General features: G+C 39.9%; 1 protein-coding gene across 1 annotated transcript in view; it reads left to right on the top strand.

Annotated features, from left to right (window-relative positions):
* ube2f (ubiquitin-conjugating enzyme E2F (putative)) overlaps positions 1–21,579 on the top strand; it is a 45,540-nt gene continuing 23,961 nt past the window's right edge. Inside the window, exons 1-7 of the mRNA XM_041950571.1 lie at positions 1–190; positions 3,039–3,225; positions 8,363–8,392; positions 9,268–9,333; positions 17,788–17,855; positions 20,634–20,704; positions 21,056–21,113. Coding sequence (XP_041806505.1) covers positions 3,111–3,225; positions 8,363–8,392; positions 9,268–9,333; positions 17,788–17,855; positions 20,634–20,704; positions 21,056–21,113 — 408 coding nt within the window. The 5' untranslated portion in view covers positions 1–190; positions 3,039–3,110. The remainder of the gene's footprint in view (positions 191–3,038; positions 3,226–8,362; positions 8,393–9,267; positions 9,334–17,787; positions 17,856–20,633; positions 20,705–21,055; positions 21,114–21,579) is intronic.

Here is a 21,579-nt window from a genome sequence, read left to right as displayed (position 1 = left end):
CCGGAACGAAGTTCTGACAGCTGATTTCTCCAATCAGTTCATATCCACTTCTAAACCCTAAATAATAATTTCTGGAGTTATTTACAACCGGACGTGCCTCCTGTAATCTCCGGCTGGAGTCGCAGACAGCGCCGAGAACAGAGAGCAGCTGATTATGGTGTAGCACGGAGCGCTAGCTCTGAGACAGCAGGTAAAAAAAAAAAAAAAACAACGCTCAGATAACACACAAGCTAACACTGGTTAGCATAGATACTTTGTTAACAACTTAAACGGGTGTCTTCACTGATTATTTGATTTGATTGAAATACGTGACATGTCTTCGTGCACTCAACCACATGTGCGCGGAATAAGCCTCAACTGAGGCTGGTTTTAAGATTTGAGACTGTTTGTGAGCTGTGATTAGCAGTGATAGCGGCTCCTTATTACGGGTAAGTTACCGAGCTAAAAGTACAGCGATCAGGCGGTAACTTAACTCATAAAAGTCCGTGTCACTTGCTGTTTGTAGCAAAACAGGTCTTGTCTTGTGGAACACGCACTTCCAGTATCCCAGGTTAGTCAGCAGGACTCATTTAGTTTCTGTCCACCGTGAGTTACAGAAGGCTATAGCAGCCAGGCTGTAACATTACATTTTTACTGAACAGGTGAACTCATTAGCTCTAAATGCTACCAGTTTGTTTTTACATGTGCAGAACAAGAACAAACCGTTTTTTCACCAGTGTGTCCGTTTATTAGTTAGTTGTATCAATCTCTCTGTGTATGTGCTCTGCTTATGCTGTATGGCCCTGCTCCTACCCCTGCAGCTATTTGACTAACATCCAGGTAGTCTGTGTCACTGAGCGACGCCAGGGTGCAGTGACTGACAGCTGAGGCAGGTGGGTGTTGAGTCAAACTCAGTGACACACATTTTGTGGGCTCACTGATACCTGACACCCTCGCCCTCTGCTACTGCTGCTCCCCAGATGAGCTCAACCAGTGCTCTGACTGGACAGGCAGGGTGAACTGCTCCCCTAGCGAGGTTAAAGACCTCTGCAACACCTGTGAAAACAGTAAAATGGTAATATTGGGCTTTAGCAGAAAAATTACAGGAGACTGAACATTTACTAAACAGCAGAATGGATTAGTGAAATCAGCAAGACTGAATTATGTTCTGTAAAGTGAGTGATACAAATAGTGTGTCAGGGTGGTTGTTAGGCTGTATGTTTGCTGCAAAGCTTGAAATTTCCTGCAAGTTGCTGTAATAGTTATTTATTGTGATTGTAGATGTTGACATCATTAGATTTATTAGATTCTGGAATGTCTGTAAAACTCAACATTTCTTTTGAATTTTGAGCATTTGTGTGATTCAAATTTATAGGTCACAATTTAGATATAAAATATTGTGATACATAATTTTTTTGGACTTAATAGCAGGCTGTGTTTTCCTGATTGAAATACTTAAATCCATTAATCCAGATGTTGTAGTCTGATGAGTGCATATACAATTAAAAATTATATGCAATTAAAAGGTACAAGAAACACTCACAGGAAACGAGTAAACAACCACTCATGCCGTTTGCTGTTGCACGGCATTGATAGTTACCAGAAGATGTGTTTACGAGGACTGACCGCTTTGATCTGAGTTTAACATTGTCATGCAATAGATAGTGGCTCCCTGCTGCAGCACCATTAATAGGACAGTTGGCAGAGTCCTCTTTTCCCTTGCTGTTACTTTGCTGTTACAGTGAGTCTGCGGAATATTATTTAGCAATGACAAAATGCTGCTCTTACTATAATAGAAGAGGATTTGTGATGCTTGTCTGTGTAGGCTGCCCTCTGTCTGGTGTTCTTGTTTTTTTTTTTTGTTTTTTTTTTTAGTTAATTAAATTAGAGTGTCAAAGATAATAATGTGTTTTTCTATTTTTTTCATGAACTTCTGAATTTATTGTTGCATATAACCACTATTGAAGACCATAATAGTTAATGTACAGTTTTGGCATCTTTCAACAGTGCTAAAATGTTTGTGTGAAAGTTTTTCTTATGTGTCTAACAAACATAGTATTCTCCATAAATAGACTCTCATCTCTCTGAAAGCAAGCTTGAGTTGACCATGAATGTAAAGAACATGTGGTCAGACTTCAACTCCTTTAGCTTTTACTGCACATCTTTTATCTGTTGTAGAGGATGGGCTTTGTGTCAAGGAAAGTTACACAGTAGGAGTTAGTGTTATTAATTACCTCAGTTTACTGCAATTAATCTCACATAACAAGATTGTAACTCAGCACCCGCATGTCTTTCCAAAACAGGGAGTCTAATTACAATTGGCCTCCCTTAATCAATGTCAAGCACTTCCTTCTTGCACCATAATTAAAAGTGTTGTTATAGTAGTTAGTTTATTACTATAGTAAACATATGAGGGAGTAGACTTGAACCTCATCATTTCTGGTGCCTCACCTATTAAACACTTGCCTTTTCTGTCTTTTTTATATTTTATCATTTCTAAGAAGACCTGAGCTTTGGCCTTTTATATCATTTACCTTTAAAGACACTTCCCTGTAGGTTTTTCACATCCATCCATCCTTCCATTATTTAAAGTATATCTGCTTAATCTGTGCAGTATCGTGGGGTAGCTGGAGTCTGTTCCAGCCCACTGGGTTTGAGGCAAAATACAGCCTGGACAGGTCGCCAGTCTGTCACAGAGATGTCACTCTAGGCAAGACAACCATTCATATTCACAACTGTGAGCAATTCAGAATTTGTTCACATTGTGTGCATGTCTTTGGACTGTGAGAGGAAAGTGGAGTGTGTTTTTAAATGATTGTGATGAAAATATTTACATATTTAACACAGGCACCTTGAAAATGTGTCCTCCTATGTTATTGTATCAGCAGCATTGGAACAGTATGATATTTTGTGTGCAAGAAAACTAACTGTTGTCTGTTTAATATTTGTTGTAAGGTTTGCATGGACTGATGTGTCCAATTTTTATGTGAAGTTTTTTCTCTTTTCTGCAGTATAGTGAGATTAACTAATTTATTCTTTATGGTCTGTGTGATTGTCAGGCATTTGAGCAGCAGTGCAGTGCAGCACAGCGCAGCGTGGGGCAGAGCGAGGCAGATCACAGCACCGTAGCCATGCTTACATTGGCCAGTAAGCTGAAGAGGGATGATGGAGGGAAGACGGGTCGTGCCTCTGGAGCCTCCGACTCCACCCACAGGGTCTCGATCAGGGACCGCCTCCTTACCAAAGGTACCTGTGCCATGGTCCACTTTGTCCAGCGGGTATTTGTACAGAAACAAAACAAAGAAGGCAGCTAAATAATTAAGCACTTTTCTATTTCTACTTTCTCTATTTCTACCTTTCTCCTTGGTTTTATTTATAGGTAGCTCCTATGTGCCTGCCTCCTCTCTTCCCCTTTAAATTTCAAAGGGCTGTCACTTTACCCCTATGTGATTCATAGTGGCCTGATTTGCTGTTGTTGTTGTTTGATGATAGCGTTAATGTCAAGAAGGATATTGTAGCCTACAGGAAGTACTTAATACAATTAGTGCCACAAATTACAGTATTTCATGATTACTTGGACTAAAATTGCATGTGTTTTACTGTGCGAACAACAATTCTACGCTAATTTGAGTCAAAATCTCATTGCATGCAACATGTAAACAACTTGATCAAATTAAGTGACACATTAAGTTTATCAGGACATTGCATTTTTTGCATTCAAAGTAGATTCAAAAAAAGTTTACCATCATTTACAGTTCTAAGTAAATGTGGGTGGGCAGAGTCTGTCAGTATAATGCCCTGCGGTACATCATCTAAGTGATTTACTTTCCTCTCTCTTGGATTGCTATTTCCTCGTGGAAGTTCTTTCTTTCCCTGTGGTACTGCAGTATTATGGTTTGATGTTCACAGACGCAGTGTTTCCCACAGAGTTAGATTCTATTTGTGGTGGTAGCTGACTGGGAGGGGTCACACCCACGCTTTCTTAAATGAATTATTAAATGATACAGTAGGTAAGGTTCCCTGCCCCAAATATTTTAATTGCCAAGTACTTTGTGACTAATAAATTACAGAACAGTATATACAGATCCAGTGCTTCACCTTGTGTCCAACAAATAACAAAACACTATATATATAGTGCTGCATAGCTTCACTTTGTGTCAGATAACTTAAAAACTATGTATAGTGAGTGCTCCTCAGCCTACTTGTTGCAAAGTTTGCACCCTTTGTTAGAACATCTTATTTTATAGATGTTTATAAAAAAAAATATTCCAGTGCCCTGTCATATGGGAAGGCCTCAGCATTGGGTCCATTTATGGAGATCCTCAATGAGACAACCAAGGGTTCTCCTTTTAGCAGGTTTCGGAGGTCTGTTTTCCCCTGAGGATAAAGCAAAATCAAGAATCCCTAAACTGCACTAATGTGAAGGAAATGCGCAATTAGATGTTGTGCTTTTTGAAGTAATGCTCTTACCTTGTTCATCATTGACAAATCACGCTCACGGTTAACACAAGAAACTAGTGCAGTGCCCGCAGAGAGGCCCAGGCCAGATGTTGGCCCACTCACCAAATTCGCTTGCCAGCAGACTCATAATCTCCTTCTGGTTCTTGTTCTTGAAACAATAATTGGTTTACCTTGGCATTAGTGTGTTGTCTTTGTGTGTGTGTTATCAACCAAGGTTGATTGTAGTCACAATCGGCCTAAATCATTCACCTTGGATGCCTCAGTAAGGATTTGATTCTTGAACAAGGACCACTCCTGCAGGACCTTATGTTGAGGGCAAAATTTCTTGGCAAGAGTCACCAGAGGAGGGATGTTGATTACACTTAAGGCCCCAAGGATGTCCAGATCATGGAAAGTCCTGTCTCTGTGTCTTTCCAGGCCAGATATGTAATTCTGGATGACCTACAATGAACAGAAAAGCCTAGGAAGCACCTACTGCCACTACTACAGTCATTAAGGGCCAGGCCATAGTAGTACAAATAATGCTATTTTCTTTGAAGAAGAAGGGCAAAATTCATTAGTTTTAAACATTTAGTTCTTGCTTGGATCTGACCCACTGCTTCTCCCTAGGCACTTCTTGCCCTTTCTGATTCCTCTCCTATTTGTGTTGTATGTGGAACCTTGGGAATCATCAGGGTCCTGTTGGAGGGGGGCCAGGAATAATCCAGGGAGTGGAGTCTGCCCAGTCTCTTTGATGCTCGTCAGCATCTGAATTGTGCCAGGAAGCTAAATTTAAACAAGAATAGCAGCTGTTTAGTATTGCTCAGACATGCAAACAACCCTCATTTCAATGCATCAATTCAATCTTATTGATAAGTAGATGTGCAGAGAGTCCCTTTGCTCCTGGACACCTTCTCACCTCTGCCTCCTCTGTCAAGCCTCCAAGGACTGTTGCTCAGGTTCCTCAGTAGGGTCTCGATGGCCTTGTGCTGAGAGAGCCAGTGTGCGTCAACAGCATGTTTCAATTAAAGACAGAATGATTGAACATGAATATACAGAAAATAACAGCTCAGGTATCAGATTACTTTACTTTACTGCCTTAGACATAATGGTTAATTAGGAATAGACAGAAAGTAACTACAATGGTATCAAATTACCTGTCTTTCAAGTCACTGTTACAATGGATGGTGGGTGCTGCCTTGAGTGTTGCAGCACAATTTGCACTGTTTCTGTGAAAAAAAAAAGTTCTTGAAGGTAATCCCTGCAATGCACTTGACATCATTCAATGAGTCCTGGCAGGCAAGCGCCAATCTGTGGGCAGCACAAGCTGCAGTCTTTGGTAAGCTGCCTGTAAGTTACTTCCCAACCATTCACACTCCCTTAATTTATATGATATTATTTAGTGGCAATCATGGGTTAGAGCAAAGTAATCTCACATGGGCGTAAAGTAATTTCCCATCATAACAACCTCTCCATCAGTGCTAAGTCCATAGAGTTTCTCTGTTGGGAGGCCCTTCTTCTTGACAGCTGTCACAACAGTGTCTGCTTTGCCACCGGCAATAAGGATCAGGTCCAGTAATTGATTCAATACATGTCCCTCTTTATCCAGGTATCTGCATAGGCTTGTATTTAGTATTCGCGGTTCATTGTCAGGACCCAGTATTAATGGGATTCTGACATAAGATAAGTTAAAAAAGATAAGACTTAATTAATCCCACACTGGTAAAATTCACTTCTTACAACAGCAAGCATAAAGAGGAGTCATTTATTGCCTGTGATGATTTGGTCTCAGTGAGATTCATCTTCTTGATGACTTCTGGTAAAACCCCGAGCGTGTCGTCAATGACAGGATGAGACCTATAATTATTCCTCTGGTCAATCATGACATTTGGAACAGGAGACAAAGGACTAATGTGTGATTTGTTAACATTTTTATCCATTAATGTAAAGACTTAATTTAATCTTGAATAATGGCTAGCTGACCTTAGCCTTTAATTTCCTGAAGTAGTCTCACCCTAGAAGCTCAGCCAGGCTCAAAAGCTTTGGGTAGCGTCTGTGGTGAGCCAGTTTATTTTTTTATGAGCCAGTGAAGGCACTTGAACCCACCGATGATTGCCTCATGCTCCAAAATAAGGCCGGGCTCAAAAGAGTCCATCCCTAAGATGTCTGCAAACAACAAAATGATTAGAAAATGATGTGAATATACTGAAGTTATATTATTATATACCTGCTGTTGAAATTGGAAACTACCAGATGTAAGAGATTCCAGACATCTGATGCTTTCCTGGTGGTGCTATGTCGTGATGTGTTGTCCCAAGTAATATTTTCTATATGTAACTGCTCCGAACACAACAAAAGCCCTCTTTGTGCAGCTGTTCTTAGGTGCAGGCTTGTGGTGCCTGCACGGTTGACTACACATCCCTAAAAAGTAGAGCAATCATTGTAGAAATTCGCTAAATAACTGCACACATTCACCTGATTATTATTATTATTTTTTTTGTGAGGATTTTTTTAATCTTTAAATTATATACACAGGACATGAATAAGATCACATAATAAAACTAAGGAGAAGAAAGGGAGAAGGAGCAAAAAAAGAGAAATGCAAACATTATTTCTTATTATTTATTCATGATGGGACAAATTATGCAGATATTAATTATTGTTTGTGGTCCAGCCAGATCTTCATTTGAGCCCTTCTGGGTCAAATCCTGTAGCTGCTGATGTCCTGTCTGCAAGGCACAGAAGAAGAGAAATGAGGCCCCTTTTCCTGAGAAATGGGCTTTCTCTCTCCTCACTTGTCTCACCTGTTACCTGGCTCTCCCACAGCAGCATCTCGGCTGCTGTCATCCTCTCCTACAGCTCTCTCTTCATTAGCATTGGGAGGGGGAGCTATTCAGACATAGTACATTGTATCAATACAAATCAGTGCGCTGCAGTTCAACAATGAAAAAAAATTGTACTTGTTTTAAATAGTAATAAGAAAAATCTGAATTCAGTATGTAGCGCTCAGTGCTGGTACTGTGGTGGACCGGGGAAACGCTGCAGGCGGGATAATAATGCAAGGTTAAGTCAAGTTCTGAAGCAGGAAACCGTTAAATGATCTGTCTTGGGACCAGCACCTCCTAAGCTCAAACTGAGGATGACAGGCTTCTTCTAACACTCAGTGTTTGTCAAATAAACTGCGTCAAATAATATACAGACCAAAACACCAAAAGCCAGTTGCAGGTCTCATTGGGAAAAACAGTAGATCCCTGCTAGATCCAAGGGAGTTGTTAAAGAGCTGATCCCATGCTCTGACCTCCATCTGCGTAAGTGAAGAAAAGTCATTGAAGTACCTAATTATTACACTCTACATATCTCATAGAATATTTTTATTACACGTGTGTCACACATGACAATGGAAAATGCTTAGCATAGCATACCAGAACAACAAAAAGACCTTCATGTGAGCAACCCCCCGCCCCTCGCCTATTTTGCAAGTTGTTAAAACGTTAAACCAGCTGACACAAATATGCAGTGAAAAATCCAACCAGACGTCACCCAGAGGCAACGGCAGCTAAACAGCCCTGCACTCTTTCCATGTCTTCCTGCTGGTTCTCTTGTTTGCTTCCTCTCTCTTTTTGCCTCCTACTTGTTACCCACAGATCGAGTCGTTCTGCTGTTTTCCCTGCTGCATTGTGTTGTATGCAGAAGGCAATTTATTTTACAACCTGTATGCTAGAGATTATGCTTTTATGCAGAGAAACTTTGTTGGCTGAGCAGGTAGCTTTTCTCAGCGCCTCGTTTATAAAGTGTGAGTGTGACAGTGTCAGCTCTCTGTGTGTAAGGATCAGGTGTGTTTGTGTGTGTGTGTGTGTGTGTGTGTGTGTGTGTGTGTGTGTGTGTGTGTGTTTCTCTTTGCCTCTGTTCCCATATTCATTATTCTTTTTTTTTCTCTCAACAGAAGTTGCAGAACTTGAAGCCAATCTCCCTAGTGAGTATACTTTACACTTCCATACACACTGAACTCCTTTAATTAGTTGAGTCATTCTCTCTGAGTTCATTACACATGCATCCCTCACTGTGTTTACATTACTGTTTGTTAAGCCCACATGTTCTTCTAGTCAATACATCTGAAAGTGTAGCAGCTGAATAACTGATTTTATATTCTTACAGTGTCCTTCTGGTTCTTTCTCTCATTTAAAGGAAAAAAAAACAAGCTTTTATTCGTTTTTTTCTTTTTCTGCTGCAACCTGGAGAAATATTGCTTCCGAGGATAAATTAACTTTCAGATGTGATAAAAAAAACAGTTATTTGTAGTGGACTGTGCTTTACATGCAGCCCACAGTATGCTTTCTGCTCTGCCTGATTGAAAAGCTGTTGAAATGTTGCGTTTAATTCAGTGTTTCTTTTACATTCATCTTTATCATTAACATGTTTTACAAGTCTCAAAATATGGGTCATCGAGCCGTTTCCATCCAGAGTTGAATGTAACACAGAACAAATAAGGTTATTCAGTGAAAAGAGCTGCTGTGATGTAAAGTTTGATTAAAATATATACATGTTTTTTTTTAAAAAAAGTTCTCCCAGGAGATGTCAGTGATCTTGAGCGCAGTACATGTCCTCGAACAGCAGGGGGGAATGTGGTGCCACAGGGAGTCCCAAGGCATAGATCCTGTAACAGCTATAAACATACTGTAGCTTAGGAAGCATTCAATGAAAAAACAATATATTGTTGATTTGATTGCCATTATTTGGTGCAAAGGCAAGTAATAAACAGTGATGATAGATGTTCATAAAGCTGCTTCAGACTTTACCTTTGACTCGAATAACAAGTCACTCTTCCCTCCCTCATTTGCTCTTGCTCAGGTACATGCAAAGCCAGTTTCCCAGATGAGGACAAGCTGCATCATTTTCAGCTGGCAGTTTCTCCTGGTAAGAGGAAAAAAAACCCAAACATCTGTCTGTCCCCATGCTGGTTCTTACATAAATATCTGCTTTGATAATTTAACAGCTGGATGCAGAAAAATTAGTCACAGCTAATGTCATTTTGGCTTCCACCTCTGCAGCACTAATATGTATACACTTACTCTGTTTGCTTATTTGGTGGACTCCGACACAATTTTTTGTTTTATATTTAAAGTCATTCTAAGTCAGCCTGTTTCACTTTTTGCTGGTGTAGCATAAGAGATTCAGTTAGGATTGTATAAGAATGCAAGGTACAGTCAGGAAAGTAGTTCCACCTTGAAATTGTTTTCTTGTGAGAGTGGGGAAACCTAGGAGGGACCCTGACACAGGTTATGAAAACAAATATTTACTGCTGTGTGTAGATTTTACAGCGATATTAAAGTAAGACGTCACGGGAAAAACGCCTTTCAGTTCATTATCCTTACATCATATTAAATTTACAAGTATCACAAACGGGGCTGCTCCCTAAAAGTTGATGATTTGAGTCATTGGTTGAGAAGACCCTGAGCTGACCGTGAGTCAGCTCTGAAGATCCTGAGGGCACAGCCCTCATGACAGATAAAATTGGAAAACATATTGTCAGCCTAATGTGATGCTCACAGCCTGAATACAGGCTGCAAATGCATGATTTTCTTTGAAGAGCTTTAGCCCCCAGTAAAGACAAGGCGGCCGTATCCCTGGCTTTCTCATTTTGTGCCGTCTTAACTCCAGACAATTCGCAGGGTTCGTGTGAGCAGATTGTGGGGGAGGAGTATGTCGTGTATGATGCAGTGGGAGCAAATGCAAATGTTAGCGATTTGTTTGAAAGTCTGTGCGCGTCTTCAAGTGTTCCCTTTAAATGGCATTCCAGTCTTCTTTGTATTTCAACATTACCACTGCACAGTCATTATTCCCCAAGTCCAGTCTGCTTTCTCAGCACTGTTCCAAGCTAAGTGAGCTACCTGTCGAATATTGTGCAAACCGAACTCACTGGTGTGGGATTACCCGAGTCTCTGGAGGCTCTCCTCTCACTTCCTGCTCTCTATTTGTCACGCACACTTTCTGTCTATCCTCAAGCCCAATGTCACCTTCACATTTCTCTCATTTGCACAATGTGGAAATGTATTGTCATATCTGTTTTAAAGATGCGCGACAAGGAGAATGCCAGCCAGAGCCTGAGAGAAAGTGAAAATATAGCTTTCCTTTTGTATGTGCATGAGTAATAGAAAGAGAGGGACAAAGGAGGAGGCTGGTAATTGAAGACAGTGAAACATGGACAGAATATTTTCAAACACTATTCATTACTTGGGTCTTATTTTCTATTAGATTTCTGTCAGTTTTGATGACATTTTACTTGATAAAGCAGTTACTTATTTCAGAGAACACGTTGCTACAATGAAGTCCATCAGGGCAAAAAACTCTAGTGATCAGCTGACCAGACAGGATATAAACAAAACAACAGATCATATTAACCACTTTATTTGGAGGTGAAACTGAAAGTCATAATCTAATATACATTAATAATATTCACACAACTACGGCAGATCAAAGTTTAACCAGGAAGTTTGTCTATAAACTGTCATAGATCCTTACAACACACAGTTTGGCTAATTTTACTCCTCGTTTGTGTTTTCTCCTCCCAATAACTTCCACTGAACTGTTGGCTTCTACAACAGTGGTGGTGAGCCAACATTTGCTGGCATATGTAGCTGAAACAACCCTCAAATATGTTAAGAAGCTCGAGCCACTGTCTCATTGTGTTTATTGCAATTGTAAGTGCTAATATTACAAAATGACAAAAAGTACCAGCGGTTGTTATTTTCAGAAGAGACCTGATCAGCTTAATTTTCTTACATAATGTCTTTTTGTCTTGTCACTTGCTGAGTCTTTGGAATAATGAGCATTAAATATTTGGTGGCAGCTTCCTGCTACTCTTTGTTTAGAAAGTTTGTTATTTGAATCACAATTTTCTATGCTTTAAAAATGAAAATGGAATTTATTTTGGTTAAGATTGCATTTAAGGCTGCATTCGAGCGGTGTCTCTTATTTTGCCTGGTACAGTTGTTCTGTGAGAGTTGGAGTTGTTGGAGAGATGGCAGTCACAGCATCAATTTTTGTCAACTAAGATGTTATGACATCTTTATGTCTCAATAAGAGGTGAATTTATTGAAAGTTTTCAGGCTGTTCCGGCCCGTGTGTGTATGTGTGCGTCTGTGATTCATCCGTCTGCCTGCTGCCCGAGTCGGCACTCTTACTCCAGCTTAGCGCTCACAAAGGCCTTTGTAAGCAAAACCTGCACAGAAAAGCAAAGATCAGCAATTAGAGGCGCGGTTTGGTGTCATGTTCTTTAAGAGGAGTTGGTAAAGAGAGTTCTCAGAGAAAGACTCGTTCAATTATTCAAAACCTCTGTATCTCCTGAGGAACACACACACACGCACACACACACACACGTTTCCATCTCTTCAGAGGAAATTACACCTGCCTACATTTCTGTAGACTTCCCCAAACAATAACGGCTACTTGCTGAACCCTAACCCAAAGCTTAACCTAAACCTAACCTTACCCTGATCTTGATTCATGATTTATGGTATGGGGGACTTTAGTATTGTCCTTAAAAGGAAGGCGAATCCTCACAATATGACATGACCCAAACATAAGAAATATACATCCACACACCCACCCATACTCACACAGACACAGACACACAGACATAGACACACACACACACACACACACACACGCACACACACACACACACACACTTCCTTTCACTTGTTCTTTTCTTGTTTTCTATTTGTTTCTCCCTGTGTTTAATCTATCTCCATCTTTTTGTTCTCTTCCTCCTGCTCTCTCTCTCTTTCCACTCATCCACTACACTGAAGTCAGTGTTAATACAGTACATTATTAAAATATAGTGTCACATCCAAAGTACTGGTGGGCATTTCAATAAGCATGTAGGTAAAAATGCTGTCATAGAAGTCTAAGCCTGTAAAGAGCATTAAGACAAAGGGAAGCTGCGAATGTCTTTTTTCTCTCTGGACCTGTCTATTTCAACTTCCTTCTCTTTTTTCAGAAAAAAAGCAATGAAAGGAAAAAAAAACATCAAGGTGTGGGTGTGTGTGTCTACGTATAAGATCAGAGATATTTCTCAGTAGGCCTCACATTTTTCTATTGTCCTTATACTGTGCTGTCAGGTTCCCTTTGAGAATTGCATTAGTTAGACGTTATACACACAGGAGCTTTAATTTGCACTGCAGGGAAGGTAACTGTGGTCAGGAGGGAAAATAAAAACTGCAAAGGGAAGTCGCCGCAGGATGCAGGTTGTCCAATATCTCTCATGTCCAAACGAGTGTAAGGTAAAATCTTCTCCACTTGCCATGAGGAGAATTTACAGCTCAAGGATTACGTAAGTGCTTCCTTCCTTTTTATGTTTTCTCTTTTTTTAATCTTTTATGTTCTCGTGGGAACGGGATGCAATAGCAAGGTTTACTCCAGATGAGCATTACTTATGCTACACATAATGTGCTAATTTAAGTGTTCTCAAAGGGTCCAGCTACAAAACACACCATTTTACACACATCCAACAAAATACATGAGCCCAGAAATTAAGCTTTTTGGGAACTGAAAAGCTTAATCCCTTTTTCACTGAAACTGTTGCTACGTCCTGAATTTGTGTTCAGCGGTTTCACTTAGTCCTGTGCTCCTTAAACAGTTTATACACACAGATTTTTATTTATTACAGATCAACAATAATATCAAAAATCTAAAACACCCACTCACCCACTTATTAGAGGCATGTGGTGCACTATCCAGGCACCTTACATTTTTTTCGTATTTTCAGTACCAGGCTGGTTTTGTCAGTTTCTTTTTCTGAGAAACACATTAATATGCATGCGTATAGACACATGGTTTGTGTCAGATTGTGTGGCCAGATCTCACTGAAGCACGGCCAATGGCTGAGAGCTGATTATTTTATAATGTGATATTGTGAAACTATATATTACATCTGAATATTTTATCAAAATGTATTTTTACCAAGATGAACCTGACATTCATTTTCATACGTAAAAAAAACAAAAAACATTGGCAAAATCAGTGACCCTTTTCAAGCTCAGAATGTCTCTTAAGTTTTTCTGTTTAGTTTAGTTTCCTTTTCCCATGCAGCCGCTCTGTGCCGTGACCCCGTAGCCCCAGACCCCTGTGTCTCTGAGGAATGGGGACAGCAGCAACACTCTGGGGTGAACACATTCTCACATGTCATTGTTTGGATCATTAGAAGTACAACAGTGAAAGAAAATTGATGTGCAAAGTTCATTGTTTTTGTGTCTCAAATGTGTGCATATTCTGCTTGATTTGCATACAGATAATTAATCTATTGTTGTGCACATTGCTGCAGAAACCTGCAAACTTTGAGTGTAGGAGCAAAACTTTGCAAGAGTGGCCTAATTTTAGGGATAGCAGGAGGTCAGAGTGTGTTGAAAAAAGTACATTTATGGCAAAAATGATACTCGAGTGGGGTTTTTCTTTAACACAATGATCCCTTATTGACAAAAATGACATGAGTTATTTAAATCCTCTATCAGTACTTTGTAGAAAGACATTTTATAGCAGTCATATCTGAATACAACCCCAATGCCAAAAAAGTTTGGATGCTGTGTTAATAAAACAGAATGCAGTCATTTGCTAATCCTTTTCGACATGTACTCAATCGCAAACAGTACAAACACCTCCTCAGCTTCATTGATTTTTGTAATTATCTGCTTATTCTGAATTTGATGTAGCAACACATTTTAAACAAGTTGGGACAGGAGCAGCAAAAGACTGGGAAAGATGTGGAACGCTCCAAAAACACCTGTTTGGATCATTCCACAGGTAAACAGGTTGATTGGTAACAGGTGATAGTATCATGATTGGGTATGAAAGGAGCATCCTGGAAAGGCTCAGTGGTTCACAAGCGAGGATGGAGCGAGGTTTACCGCTTTGTAGGATGTTACTACATGGACTCAGGAACTTTGTAAAACCTTTGATGGTAAACACAGTTTGTTTGGAAATGGTTGCATTTTAATTCTATTTATGTTTTGCACAACTTTTAGAATCAGGGTTGTAGGTCTGTAACACCTCAGGTGACTTTTTGTGAAGTTCAGTTTCTGTTGTGTCCCGTCTGGGCTTACTATGACTACTCCAGTATTAGTTTGGCCTAATTTGATCTTGTGAGCTCCCAAACTGGAGATGTTTCTTTTTGATGCTCCTCTAAAATTCAGGGATACTTCCTCGTTGTTGGTTTGTAAATGTGCTTTTGCAAAGTCGAGTCAGTAGCATTTGAATTTTGGCTTGGCACTACATAGTGCACTGGATGGGTTAAAGAGCTTGCTGGAGCTTCTCCTGAATTTATTACACAGATAAACAAGGTGAACATTGGATTAAGCTAAAAGCAACAGTGAGATGTTCTTTGGGAAAGCAACTGCATGGGGTTTTGTTGGTGGACAGCCAAGAGGAGGCTACAGAGGTTAAATGTTCATCAGAAATTCATCTCTGCACAGTGGTGGGTGAGCATGTGTAACTTCATGCACATGTCACACTGCAGCTGTATACGTAAACACTGTTTCATACTCATGCTGTAGTACCCCTGCTGCCTTTCAGTAGAGTTTCTATTGCAGCGTTTCCGGAATTGGGGAAAAAAAAGCTTGAAAACCAAAACATACAGGAAAATGTAATACGTAGTCAAAATCGTCGATTCAAACAAAGGCTCCAGTTATATACGAGGAAGGGTTCTTTGAGACCACTTCAAAAGATCAGTCTTGATCTTAAACTTACAATGAAATGCATCTGAACGTAGGAGCTGTCAAGGAAGCAATCTTCTCAGCAATCTACATAAGAAAACTATATAATTATGCTAAAAAAACCTTTCGGTAACCGTGGTAACTTGAGACACATGTGACGGTGTGGATTTTTCCTGATGCATCAGGAAATGAACTGGAGCTGTAACAGGTGTGTCATGCTTGTGTTCGCCTCCTGATGAGCAAAATCAAATGTTGCAACAATTCACAGCAGCTGTTCATTACCTACATATATCTAGAGACAAAGAATAAAAATGTATTGCCTTACATTTTTGTCTGAATTTGTGGGTTATTTTCCATTAAATAGCCAACAAACTAGCATCTTTCTGTCATTTGATGATTGGGACTCCCTCACAGTTTATCCCCAGAAGTGTGTGTGTGTGCAAGCCCAGTGTCTTGTGACAGTAAAGACTGATTGTTTCAGTGTGCTGAAGACATTCATGAATTATTTATGACCTCTGACTGCAGTAGTTAGTCAGTAGATACTCTCTGTCTCTCCTTCTTTCAGTTTGTTGCTTTTTCTCTTTGTGTTATTCTCTCTTGTCCTTTTGGTATTATTCTCTCTTGTCCCTTTTTGTATCCATCCATCCGTCCTCTTTTCTACTTCACATCTTGTTTAAGCTGCGTCTCTCTACTTAATACAGCGTTCCCCTCTCTCTCTCTCTCTGTCTCTCTCCCGCTCTCTCTCTTCTCATTTATAATACAGGGGAGACTGTGCCGTCTAACTAAATTGCACCTCCATCTTTGTTGCAGTGAATGGAATTGGGTGAGGTTTAGATAGCTCCTTTTATGAAGGCCTTATCTCAAATTGCTCAGCGTTTTGAGTACACAAAGAGGTGGAGGGAGTGGGGGCGAGAGGGCTGCTCGTCTTTATGCCAATTTTGAATGTGTGTGGAAAAAAAAAACCTTTAAAGTTTTATTGATACTATGTCAGAGCTGTGTGGACATTGTGTTGTAAATAACATTTTTGCCTCCCCATATATGTAAGAGAGATGGTTTAAAATATACCCCAGAGGTGTATTTTAGTATGTGATCTATGTATGATGGCTGAGCGATGTATTTTTAGGCAAAATGTGCAAAGCCAAGTCAATCGAGCACATACACATGTTCACACGCTCGCACAGTCACATTCTTGTGTGGCTTACTACCCAGTGCTTTTCCTTTCTCTCATGTTGTTGAGTTCCATCAGAAGTTTCTAAGAGTATCAGTCCACCTGAGTGAGAGCTAACACAGCGTGAGCTCGATAGGCAGTTATTTTTCTCTTGTCCAAATGTGACTCTCTCCTCCACCTCCTCCTCCTCTGATCCCCGAAAGTGCCATAAGATCACAGCAGAAATGTAAATGTTATCCATCTGATTAAAGAACCCCATCAGAGCAGATCCTGAACAAGCCTTTAATTGGCTTTAAAGGCCACATGTGGAGAGAGAGCGAGACAGAGTGGGAGAAAGGGGGAGGGACTGTGCATGTTTGATTGGAGGGCTCACAAAGGTAAGCCCCTTTTTAAACAGAGTTTCGCAGAGCTGCCGTAAAGAAGACCTGTCATTTCTTTTTCATGCAGAACCAAACAACGCCGGCGTAACGCTGCTGCAGTGTGTGATTTTTAGACAGCATGTGATGGTGTGACATCTAACACTATTTACCAAGAGTCTTTCATTTGTGATGTGTGCTTACATGTGGTGGTGTGCGTGTGTGCCCTGTAAGCAGAAGCAGCCACTGGGTGATGGAAAGGGAGTTAAGCCATTTTGACCTACAGAAGTGTGTGTGGTCACGCTCAAAGGTTACACATTAGGCCTTCGCTCCCCTGAGATAAGCTCCTCGATTGAGATTCAGTTCCTCCCGTTGGTCCTCTCATTTACCCCCCTGTCGCAGATTCATCGATCTTGGCTTAGCTGGTCGATCTACGCTGACTTTGTTACGTACAGCTCAGACCTATCCTCAACGAGACCCTTGCGTTGGCAAGGTGGGGTCCTGACGCAGAGGCCCCTGGCCCCTGGCCTTCAGGCAAAAACATTTAACGTTTAACATTTAACCTGGTTCAGGTTTTGCTGGCAGTGCAGCATCATCTGTTAGTGCACCGCCCTGGGCAGATCATGTGTGCCATGTCTGGATTGATGACTGTAACTTCAATGGTATGCTGATCTTGCAATTGTCGGGATGGATTATTTACATTTAAACTGAACTACATGTGTTGTATTTCATCTTCTCACGTTACTTTTGGCAAAACACCAACATAGCTCCTTTTATTTTTAAATGCAACATGCCCTTAATTTCCATAAGCCTTATGCCTACACCCAGGGCTCATTAGTTTTTTGTTTCTTTATAAGGGAAAATGAAATTCAAGTGAAGGTCTTCTATCTATTAACAGATTAATCTGCAGTATTTTTCCAAATAATATCCATTAACGTGCGATCACTGACCTCAGCATGAAACTTCTACTAATCCAAAAGGTCTTGATGATGCAGTTCTAAACCCTGAGCAGAAGTGTCTGATGATGATTAAAGAACCTCTTTCCACAGGAAATTGTAAATTGACGTTTGCCCTAAAACACATATTGTTGTGTATTCACTATTGAAACCCTTTGTCTTTCTTCTTCTATCTGTTCCAGATGAGGGTTACTACCAAAGTGGAAGGTTTCAATTTGAAATAGACGTCCCAGAAGCCTATAACATGGTGGTGAGTGGTCCAGTTGTTTCTCATCGTTGTGTCTGCCTGTGTATTTTGTGTTGTCAGCATTAATCAGTAGCTTCCCGTAAAGATGACGACCCTCAGTTCTGCTCTGTCCTGGCCTTTCGTGTATGAAGCAGTCTCTAGAACAAAGTAGTGTTGCCCTATCAACTGCTGGCGTGAACTGAAAATGTGCGCATGGTGACACCAGTGTCACATTTCTTTCAGTTGAAATTCATATAGGAATTTCGAGGTCTGTGCTTGAACCTGCTAATAGGGAAAAGATCTGCAGAATACTGCTTTTCTTTCCACTTGACCTTAGTGAGTTGACGTTACTCTGCTCACTTATTTATTTTTTGTCTGTTCTTCCATTCATTCAAGCAACACAGGCTTTGTCTCACCATGCCAGGTTGTGAATCTGTGTGTTTTATTTGTGTGTGCATGTATCTCATTAGTGCACACGTATGCATGTCTTGTATCTTCCTTTGTCTTTTATCACACACACATGCTGCCTGTGTGTCTGTGGCAGCTTAATGATGCCTGCCATAGAATGATAAATAATAAAGATTCAATCATTAAACGTTCATCGATTCATAGAGTTGGGCCTAGACGTATTCAAGAAGATAATTGCTCCTGTGACAGATATTGGGAAGAGCATGTGAGCAGACAGGAAGGTAAAGTTTCTCATCAGTGTATTTGCTCTAATAATTGCTCAGCTGTAGTTAAAGTGAGCCAGGGGAATTATACTCCCTGTTAACCCATTGGAGTAGTTTGATAGATTACAGCAGGTGGACCTTAGTAAACAATCCCCCTGCCTGTTAGTCTACACATCAAATCAGTTGATGTAAGTAGTCTACAGCAATCTTGTAGCTCACATTACAACAGTCCATTCTCTGACTCTTTGATTTGTCTTCATACATTAAGCCTTTAGATTTGGACTGTGGTCTAAATGGGCCTCAATCCATCAATTTAGCCAAAAAATGTTTCAGTTCTGCACTTACACAGCAGTGCTCAGAGCTAATTCAATCATAGCAACAAGCAGTGACTCAGAGGTTCAGCTAAAAAGCAATAAATCAATTTGGAGGGGGTGTAATTGATGATAGATTGACTGAACAGATTGATTTTAACCATGCACAACACATGTGCATGGTTAAAATTACTTTAGCTTCTGTAGAGCATAATAGGCCTTAAATGTGAACAGTATCATGCACTCTTAAAATGGTGATTTAGTCTTAGTCAGAGGGTGTGAGTATGTGAGTGTTTGTGAGCTAGAAGGGGAAGACGTTATTTGGTCTGAGATTTTATGGAGGGCCATGGCCATTTTCTGAAAGGAGTAAAATTTGTAATGAAGTTATTAGGCTCAAGTGAAAAGGCATAAGAGCAGGCTGATATGCTCATGCTTTCTAGTCTGTGTGACTGAGTGTTACTGCAGCCGTGTTTTGAACAAGTTGAATTGAAGGTCAAGTGTGGAAATTGAACACAAGGAAAATGGCACATTGCAGTGAAAAGGCATTGGTGTATGATTGCAATCAATACAACCCTGTCTTCCTTGTTTTTCTTGAGGTCTCCCATTATTATTTACTTGCTCCTTGCTTTTCTCCACCACTGCCACAATGTCTGTGTAACTGCTGCCACAGAGTCGAAAACAAAAGACACGATTATACTGATTTTACAACAGCCTGTGTGGCTTTTACTAGTCAAAAAAAAATAACAGCAAGCTTTATTTTCTCTGTCAACCATCCACATTGCACCATACAAATAGCCACTGTTATGAAAGTCAAGGCTAAGTGTCTTCTCAGATTTGTCAAAAGTACGTTTTATTCTAAATGTGTAGACATTTTGAAACGTGTAAGCCAGCTTTGAATTGTCAAACTGAGTGAAGAAGCCCCGATCACAACACAGTGTCATCCAAGAGTAATTATAGTGTTAGCTGGGATCATTGGACCAATAACAGCCCACAAAATGAAAAATCCAATCATTATAAATACTCTAAAACATATTCTAATCAAAATTTGATTATATGATATTCATGCATTTTTATGTTTCTCAAATTTAAAACTTGTGTTTCCATGCAAAGAGCAGACACAGAAGACACAGAGGTGTCTATGTTGACAAACGGCGAATAAACCACTGGACCCTTGGCTTTTGAGGTTTTGAATGCGGGTCTTTTCGACTGCTCATGGCTGAAGAATCTCACAAAACAAGGCTAAATGAGAAAATATTTCATTTCATTTCAACCGTATCACCTCAGAGGAAAAGGCTTTGGTTTTTAAAACTAATTTTTCATGGTCTTGCTGCATTTTCTTGTCCATTTCCCTATTTGTGTGTCTTTATTGAACAGAAATGTGTTTGAATGAAGTGCTTTGTATTGCCTTAGCGAATAACTGAAAATGCCAATGAATTAGTTTGCAAAGCATTTTACAGATTATCTGCAAAGAGAAGAAAAGATAACCTTAGAGAGCCAATGATGCGCTTACGTTCGTCTTTGTGCTAATAGGGCTGCTTTAACCTTGAAAGAAAATTGGTCCGTAACTGGTTTTATATTGAAATATCTTACAAAACAAAAGCATTTAAGTAGTAATTATATGTTATAGTAGAAGTAAACTGTCCTTGTATATATACACTATATAATAGAATACTTTTGCAACATTGAGTTATTTCTATTTACACCTTCTTTGTACTCCTTCATGTTAATATTCTTTGACTAGTAAATACTGCTTTTTTTTTTAAATGGAACTAAATAATTGAATAAATAAGGATGTCTCTCTCCCTCTCCCTGTTCTCCAGCCTCCTAAAGTGAGATGTCTGACCAGAATATGGCATCCTAACATCACAGAGAATGGAGAGATCTGTTTGAGGTAACGCTGCCTCCTTCACTTATTTCATGTTCCTCTCTTGTTCTCCATGCTGAGAAAAAGATGGAAATGGCATATAAAGCATAGTATTCCCTTCGTTAGACATCCATTCTCACAAACGTTACCCTAAATTAATGGGCGAACCTTTAAATGATCACATTCTCATTAGTTTGTTAGAAAATTTATAAAACAGTTATCTTGGAGCTGACACTTTTGGCATTGCAGGAGGAGCATCCCACTAGTTTACAGTACAACACTGAGAAACAACATCCACTGACAAACTGCCACAAAGTGTCTTCGAACATGCAAGCATTGTAGGTGACTATATATTTCTTTTTTTCTTTTTTAATGCAGCTTATTGCGGGAACACTCTATTGATGGCACAGGCTGGGCCCCCACCAGAACATTAAAGGTAAATAAATTGCATTTGTTTAAGAGAATGTGCTAGATGATGTGTGATGATGTATGTATGTGTTTGTTTGTCCTCTTTGAAGTTGATGAGGGATTGACCTTTAACAGGACCATTTCAACATGGACAACATTAAAAATCTTAATTGGACCAAACATACAAACCACATTAGGTTTGTATGTTTGGTCCAATTAAGATTTTTAATTTGTGAGAATAAAGCAGTGGTCCAGTGGAGATTTTGTACGTTTTAATGTATCATTTGTATCACCATGTGCTTCTTATGTTTTTCCTAAACATAAACAATATTTCAGATATTTCAAGCCCCGGAATTCCCAGTTACTCTTCAGGGAATTCATGTCACAAATGTGTTGCTCAAATAGTCAAATAAAGAGAAAATCCCATGGAGCCTTTGAATAAACCCATGTCTCTGAAGGGTCCTAAAGCTCCTTTACATCCGAGAGAAACATGT

The sequence above is a fragment of the Chelmon rostratus genome, chromosome 13 (genome assembly GCF_017976325.1).
Source record: "Chelmon rostratus isolate fCheRos1 chromosome 13, fCheRos1.pri, whole genome shotgun sequence".
In the NCBI taxonomy this organism is placed as follows: Eukaryota; Metazoa; Chordata; class Actinopteri; order Chaetodontiformes; family Chaetodontidae; genus Chelmon; species Chelmon rostratus.
Note: the sequence above shows the minus strand (reverse complement) of the source record. Positions and strands in the feature narration are given on the sequence as shown.